The 8,411-nt window shown below is 39.0% G+C and overlaps 1 protein-coding gene across 1 annotated transcript; it reads left to right on the top strand.

The window, feature by feature from the left end:
• The first annotated feature begins 577 nt into the window (after positions 1 to 577).
• LOC110891109 lies at positions 578 to 3,651 on the top strand. The gene is made up of 2 exons (XM_022138767.2): positions 578 to 876; positions 2,082 to 3,651. The coding sequence occupies exon 2, from the start codon at positions 2,892 to 2,894 to the stop codon at positions 3,444 to 3,446; it is 555 nt and encodes a 184-aa protein (XP_021994459.1). The 5' UTR covers positions 578 to 876; positions 2,082 to 2,891; the 3' UTR covers positions 3,447 to 3,651.
• Positions 3,652 to 8,411: the final 4,760 nt, after the last annotated feature.

Below are 8,411 nucleotides of genomic sequence, written 5' to 3'. Positions count from 1 at the left end.
CACTAAGAACTCATGGAAAGTCAACGGACATCGTTTGAAACATTACCTAGGGGGTCCCATCGACACCGCCGAAGAGGAAGAAATTCCTCTTGCGGACCCGCCTAGCACCGCCGCATAGGGTCTTGAGTGAAAACTCAAGTGTAGAGTTTGTACTTTGAGTCGTTTTCGTGTCGTGTCATTAGAATAGTTGTTTTAGTGTTAATTGCGTCGGTTTTGTTATTTCCGTATTTTTGCGTCCGTGTGTGCGTCGTAAAGTTTTTGCAGGTTTACATCACCTTTACGTAGGCGAAATCGAAGGAGTAGTGGCATTCCAGGTACGTTTTGACTTAAAACCGGAAAAATAAGCTTTAAGGGTATTTTGGGGATATTGAAAATGATTTTTTTTGACCAAACTGCTGTAACTGGTCTGCACATTCTGAGATTTTATTGTCCTCGCGGGCCGCGAAGACTCTCACACTTAGTTTACGCGGCCCGTGAGGGAAATATCAGTGTTTGTGAAACACTGAGCGTCACGGCCCGCGATAACTTAAGTTACATCTTACCCGGGCCGCGTGAGAATGATAAGTCGGCAACAGATTGTAAAACCCCCAAATTTGGCACATTTTCAACCCTAACTTCTTTTCTTCATCACCGCCGGTGACTCAAGTCACCACAAAACCAATCATCGGCCACCATATACCACCGATTTCTCTAAATCCCACCATCGACCACCCTTAATTTCACCAATTAACCACAAACTAACCATCACGCTGCACTAAATCACCATCTTCACATCTCCGATTTCATCATAAACCAACATCAATTTCAAGTTTTTGAAGTGGGGTTCCATATTTACGGCCGATTCTCATCACTTTTTGCTTTAAAGTCGTCGGAACGGTATGTTTCCTGCAAATACTTCGTGTACATTTGAGTCTTGTTTCTGTCTACAGTAGTCGAGTCTATTGGTTTAGTGTAGTCGTCAAGTCTGTGTTTTAGGTTTCGGGTCTATGTTAGTCAGTGTCGAGTCTGGTAATGTTTTTGTCTGCAGTGTCGAGTCAGTAGGACAGTTTCTGTTTAGTCGAGTTAAGTCTTGACTTAGTTCGGTGATTTATAGTTGCGGGTGGCTGGATAGGGCTATGAATTGATTAGAGTTTCGGCTGGGGTACTTTGGTCAGTAGCCGAACAAAAGAAGTAGGAAGTCTATATTTTGCGGATGTGAGTGAGGGGCTGTGTTTGTTACCTGTCGTTATGATTTATTTAGTAATGAATATAAGTTTGGCAGGGGCTGTTTTTGTTGATGCGGACAGAAGCTAGTATGGGGGTCGGTTGGTTTGGGTAAAGATTAAATAGGTGTTTTTGGCAAATAAAAGGAATTGTTAATGACATGGGTTGAATGTATGGTGCTAAAGTTTCGGACACCATATATTAGTAAGTTTTAGGTTGTGACCAGGTTATACGGGCTTTTCGGGTTTGTTTGACTTGATATTACGGATTGTTTGGTTTGGAAGCGTAGTAAAGCTCTAGTGTGGGGATAACGGGTCGACTATTTTCATCAAAATTTGATTTTTATCTAACTTCTCGACCCGTTTCCGTTGCTTCCATACTAAAGTGTTTGATTGTCGTTTTTTTTGTGGCACTTGGGTTTACTTGAGGGCAAGTAAAGTGCCGGGAGGAGGTAAGAGTTTGTGTATTTTGCGTCTAAGTTTAGATTGAGTCTTGTTTAGTGTCTAGTTTAGTGTCGTATGAGTCGTCCTAGTGTCTTTTTGCTCGTTATTGCTTATTTGGATATAAAAACCACTCGCCCGTAGTCAATCTCCATTCGGGCGAGGTTCGGTTCGTGCTTAAATTGATTTGCAATACATAGCTATTTTTACTTTGTTTTTAAAACTACGGTCGCGAACGAAATGCTATACAACCGTCATTTTCATGTTTATTTCTTATTTTTCATAAAAAATTAAAAAAAATTAAAATTCATAAAAATAAAAAAAATCATCAGAAAAATTCGTAAAAATTCCAAAAAATTTAAAAACCCAAAAATAATAAAAATAGTTTTTGTTTACTAACTTCCAACCAGCTTTGCGCTTTATTGAACTGTTTTACAGGATGTCAGGTGAGGCATCGTCTTCGGGTACTAAACGAAAGAGACGTGCGTCTACTCGTTCACAGGGCACGGCTGAGGCACAGCCGCGACCAGCCAATGTACCACTTAGGGAGTTTCAGTATCGTGGACCTGGGATTCCACATGGGCAGAGCACGCTTTTACGAGACAGCCCGTTATTACAGTTTGTTGAGGAGACAGCTGAGTATTCGAGATATCATGCCGTGAGGGCAGTGAAGCTATTAGATTTTCGTAGGATTGATTGGGAGTTGGTAGGACGATTGGGTCAGGTAGAGAGATTACAGCAGCTCTTGGGAGAAAAGTTTAGGCTGGTTTTAAATTGTGATGCCCCCCAGTATTACGAGCTAGCATTAGAGTTTCATTCGACATTTCAGTACAGGCATGTAGGGGGTTTGATGAGGCGGAGGTAGTATTGTTTGCTTTGGGAAAGAAGATATTTAATATGACTCTGCCTCAGTTCGCGATGGCGATAAGATTTTACACGCAGCAGGAGGTAGCGGAGCCTGGGTTTGTGAGTTTGTTGAGGGGAGTAATGAAGAAACAGCAGGATCATTGTGTGATGAAAGAGGATTTAGCTAGGTTTTGGGTTACTATTGCTACGTCGCCATTTTCAAACAACATGGTGGCTTCAGATATCAGGTATCCACTTTATAGGTTTGTGCATAAGATTTTGGCAGCCACACTGATTGGTAGGCATGAGGGTGACAACAAGGTGAATCATCATAGTCTTTTCTGCTTGATGTGCATGGTGGAGGGCTGACCGGCCAATTTAGCTAGCATCTTTGCGTGGTCGATGACGAGACCGAAGAAAGGAGGGAGTAAGTCTCGGTTGTTTTGTGGACCTTACATCACTTGGTTAGCGGACAATTTAGTGGTGTTTGTTGATTATCCTGCTAACAGGATGCATACCGGTCCAGCTCCTTCATTGATGGAGCTGAGGAGTTTTCAGCAGGCAGGGATTGTTACTTATGATGAGCCACCAGCCTGGTCAGCGATAATAGTGGGGCCTCAGGTGCAGCCTTCACCAGGGTCTGCAGCAGATGCCGCTATGCAGGCTGCGATTCCCCCGCGATATCAGGTGCCCCGTGTTAGGCGTGAGCTACCTGCACGCCTTTATCCAATTAGGGGGTCGCAGCCAGATCCTTTGACTTTAGAGGTAGTTTATGATAGGGTGGATGGTTTATATGATTATGTTGATCAGTTGAGGCATGTGGTTGAGACAGGACAGAGGCGTGTAGAGGATGGCATGAAGGTGTTGATAGATCACTTTCAGTTGCAGCCACCGCCATCTTGGGAGGAAGGTTTTGAGGAGCAGTGGAATGGAAATGGCGAGGATGATGAGGAGTAGGTTGAGTAGATTGAGGATGCAGCAGCACTGACAGACTATATCTTTTGTTTATTTTTCTTTTATGCTGTTTTTATCCTTGTATTTTGGTCTATACTTATGATACTTAACCAGGTTGGTAGGATTTGGGATTGGTTGATACACACTGTTGGATGGTTGTTTTTTGGAACTAATGTTAGTATGGTATATATTATGTAGCGTTTTGGTATGATATGATTGTTAGGTTGAATTTGTTGCCGCTTCCGTTCGCGTGTACGAGTTTAGGAATAGTTTGCTGAGCGCGTTTGGATTGGAGGGCATATGTGGTATCGTCTGGCACACTGACAATCTCATATATTTATTCAGCTAAGTCGTTCCACTTGTATACTTTGTATAGTTTTTATTTTCGTATTTCTTTTTGTTTTTAGGTTTTAGGAGTCGTGTTTTCATCCTTGCATTAGGTACAATGCAACATTTAAGTGTGGGGATGGGACACTTGGGTCTTAGTCGTTAGCTTGCTTATTTGAGTCATAAAAAGTCGAAAAATAATAAAAAAATTAAAAAAATAGAAAAAAAAATTGAAAAATTTGAAAATGTCTTTTGAATAAGAAGTTTGCAAAATAAAAAAACGGAAAATGATAGAAAAGTCGGGTTTTGTTCGGGTTCAAATAATAATAATAGGAGATTAATATAATTGAGCTTGTGTCTAGTTTGGGAAGTGCGGGTAGGCTCGATTCGGTTCTAGGTTCCTTTGATCTTAAATATACCTAATTGTCGGTCTACTAGTGGGTTCTCATCTAGGGAAAGTGGGGAAATTGAAACCGCCAATAATAGTATAAGGGATGCCGTTATAAGTTAAGATCGTTAGAGTTTCTCATCATATCTCGTTGGAAAGAAAAAAATGAGAAAAAAAAGAACTAGAAACTGAATGAAAGTAGCGCAGTTCTATGTAATCTAGGGTGGGGATAGCGACTCTACAACCGGAATACCTCTAAGATGTGTGAAATCGAACTTGCAAATAAAAAAAATAAAGTACCAAAGCCTAAGTAATCAGAGTTGGGGATAGCGACTCTACAGCCGGAATGCCTCTGGGTTAGCGAAAGCAACGTCTACGCTCGTTAAAAACAGTGATGAAAAAAAATGAGAAAAAAAATAAGAATAGATTTGATTTTAAACTCTCTTGATCTTGGTATAAGACGGTTAGGAAATAATTCAGTGGTTGTTTCTTTTGTCCTATAAGCATGAGGGGGGATTAGGTGGACTTGCGATTCTTAGCATGAGACCCTAGGTAGATTGACCGCACTTGAACTAAACTTGCATGATAAGGGCTTGGAACCGGGTTTGGGTTTAAGAGGACAAGTATATTTGCAATCGCGGCTAACACAAGTTTCGGTTTTTAATAAGTAATTTAAGCTTTTGTCCCGAATGATTATTCCGACTATGATTCCGTTATGCATAATTCTTTTTCGAGGACGAAAAAATGATAAGTGTGGGGATATTTGATGTATTGTAAAATACATCTTTATTCGCGTCCGTTTTTAGTCGTTTATTATTCGTTTTAGTTTCGTTTTAGCGTAGTTTGTATATACTATTGATATACTTTCGTTTTCCAGGTCTTTGCAGCTAAAATATGCAGAAACGAGTTAAACTTTGGCAAAGCAAAGTGTCGAATCGGAAAACGGAAGCTCGGGAGCTGAAACGAGTCGAAAAACTGATGTTGTAGCTTTCAGGCGGGCCGCGTAGACATCAACCTTATCTTTCGCGCCCGCCAAGGAAATAAATTATGTTTTTTATATTAGAGAGTGTAGCGGGCCGCGTAAACTTAACTTATACCTTACGCGGGCTGCGAGAACGTGAAATTTCGACACCGACTTTGTTTCTTCAACGGCTAATAGGGTTTGAAGTTTATAAATTGATCATGGTCGTCAACAGCCGACATCATCACGAATTTGAGAGTTCTTGGAGGCGATTTTGAGGCTGTTGAAGGTTCCTGGAGCACTCGGGAAACAAGGAATCATCGGGTAACAATCGGGAGCACTCGGGATTAAAGCATTCGGGTTTATTCTTCACGTTATCTTCTTTGTTCGTTTGTTTTTAGTTGTTTCACGATGAATTCAGATTTGATTATGATTGTTATTATGTTTTTAGACATGTTTTCTGGCTAAATATCTTTAACTATCTAGGCTAATGACAATGGTTTAATAAAGTTTGGATTTTTATTCATTAATAATGTGGTTTATGGGTTTTCTTGAAAAGTAAACGACTATGGAATTTTGATTTGGTGTATATGCGTGCTTGATATTGTTTGAATACTGATTATTGCTTCGTTTGATTCTTGGTGACGGTCTTTATCACATAATAGAGTCATGCTAGGGTTCTATATTTAAGTGAGTGTCTATATCATATAATAAATCTTTTACTCTTTAAGGTGAAATTCCGTATGTTAGGCCCTATAGGCAGTGTTGTAGAGATCGCTAGGCGCCAGTCGGGCGGTGGAGTACTGACTAGGGATTAATCAGGATTAATCATGATTAATCGGGATTAATCGGATCGGAATTTATATATATAATTTTTAAATTTGAATATATACACATACATTAATATCAATATAATACTTAAAAATAGTTCTAAATTCAAGCACCTAAGTTTAAAACATAGGAAATCAAGTATTTAAAAATTCAATAAACACGTTAATATCAATATAATACTTAAAAATAGTTCAAAATTTAAACAATGAAGTTTAAAACATAGCAATTTAAGTATTTAAACATTCAAACCTTAACATATCATCATGACCTCATGGAATATGATTTAATGGGTTTAAAACATGTTTTTGGGTCAGGTTGGAACTAAACAACTTGGGCCATGTATTTAATGGTTAAAAACATTTGTTTGGGCCAGATTTAAACTTAAAAAGAGTGGGCTGACTAGAAACGATTTGGCCGACTTGGGCCGATTTGGGCCGCCTTGCACCGACTAGGACCGACTTGGACCGACTACCGACTAATGGTCCGACTAGCTCAAAATTAATTAGTCAACGCCCGACTAGCGACTAGACGCCGATTAATACCGATTTTTACAACACTGCCTATAGGTTTATGGATTAGTAGATTGATTACTTAATGGATCAAGTTCTAGAAGTGGGGGTATTAGAGTGGGCTTTGGGGGAATTATGGGCCTAGGGTTTTGAGGGAAACCCCTTACTATAAATAGAAGTTAGAAATTAGGAGCATGGTTGGTTGGTTGATTTGTTTTTGAAACTTGTATTAGACAATTGATATTGTATGCAAGTTTAAGCATTTGAATATTCAAATCTTCATCTTCTTGTTCTTGATTTCTTGATGATCATCAAGTTTGGATTCCGCCCATCCTTGGTGATCGTTTGATATCGTTGTTTGATCCGTATTTTCGAGACTTACAACGTAACTAACCTTAGAAGTAATATTCGGTAATCTTATAAAATCAAGTGTTCTACTAATCTTGTCGCTGTAAGGCTCGGGGTTATTAATAGGTCTCGGTTTGGCATATAGCTAGGATTAGGTTTTGTAAGAAATGGGTCTTAGTTCCCTAGTCAATCTCGTGTCTATTAAACCAAGTTAGAATCCATAGTTGCCTTAGACTTTTGCGTTGTAAGGTAGATTGTCACATTAGGGCACTTTTCAAGAAGTTAGAGGACTGTAAGGAAATCTAACAACCGGTAGTCGTAACAGCCTTGTAGAGTCTCAAAAGTTTCTTCCTGAGAAGGGTCAGGAGGTCTTAGTTGTGATTTCTTAGGGTTTAGCATCAAAAGATCCCGGTTCCATACCACATTAGTTTCGAATTGAAATCTATTCTAAGTTAAACATGAGTCTAGTCTAGGTAGTCTTCATTGCATCTGAGTTAAGTCTTTATCCAAGTTCGTGTTTAGTTAATTTAATTAATTTAGTTTAATTTTTAATTGCAAATTTACGATTTTTAGAAACACCCCCCCCCCAATCAAATAAACAATTAGTAAGTCGTGTCAGTCTTAGTCTAGATAGAGTCTTAGCGTAATTTAATTGAGTCTCGTGGGTTCGATATCCGGACTTACTTAGCTTTACTAGAGTCGATCGGTTCAGTTGCCGGTCAGTAGTTTAGTCGAGTTTAGAGAGTCTAGAGTATTACTTTGAGTCTGGATTTAGGTTAATTTTAATTGTTTTTATTAAACTACTTTTAGCACATCAATGTAGAATTCACTAAAGTGAACAGACTTGAAGATTTTGCTAAAGAGGTCTGTCAAAAGCATCTCATGAACCAGTTAGCAACCCTAGTCTCAAAAAGGATCTAAGGGAAGACTCTCTGTGTAAGACCCAGTTTATATTACCAAATTTAATAACCTAAAAACCTTGCATTTAACGCCAAAATGACGACTTTATAAAAACTTTCATAGTTTAAACCCAAAATTTACACAACCTACGTGCATTGTTGTTACAAACCACATTCAAGACAGTAACTACCATTAATTTACATAGTTTCTAACACAAAGTTTGGATGCGGAAGCGTTCTAAAAATATGTGTGTGTTCGGTTCGACTCGCTTGCTTGATCTTCATCCTTTACTTGGTAACCTGAAAGCTAACATGTTTAACAAGCATTAGTAGTATTAACCATGGTAAATCACGAAATTGGATTAGATTCGAAAACTTATTCAAAACCAGAAATAAATTTCATCAAACAGGGCTTCACCGTAATTTACGGTGTCACCGTAAATTACGGTGGCTTCTGAACATTTGGGGGTCTACCGTAACTCAGTAGGGATCCACCGTAACAGAGTTGCAGGTCACCGTAAATTACGGTACCACCGTAATTTACGGTAGACTCTGCACATAACTCCCTTGTTAAAAATGCAGGATTTTGGCTGGTTCTTTATGATACGAAACAGCATACTTTCACATAAATCATTAGACGGATGGGCTAGTTCTTCATGTTTGTATTTCGGTCATCACATTACTCAATTATAACTTAATTGGGCA

The sequence above is a fragment of the Helianthus annuus genome, chromosome 10 (assembly GCF_002127325.2).
Source record: "Helianthus annuus cultivar XRQ/B chromosome 10, HanXRQr2.0-SUNRISE, whole genome shotgun sequence".
Taxonomy (NCBI): Eukaryota; Viridiplantae; Streptophyta; class Magnoliopsida; order Asterales; family Asteraceae; genus Helianthus; species Helianthus annuus.
This window is presented reverse-complemented; position numbering and strand designations above follow the sequence as displayed.

What these genes read in the sequence shown, in the direction of transcription:
- LOC110891109 (XM_022138767.2), top strand. Translation starts at nt 2,892, where the DNA reads ATGACGAGACCGAAGAAAGGAGGGAGTAAGTCTCGGTTGTTTTGTGGA.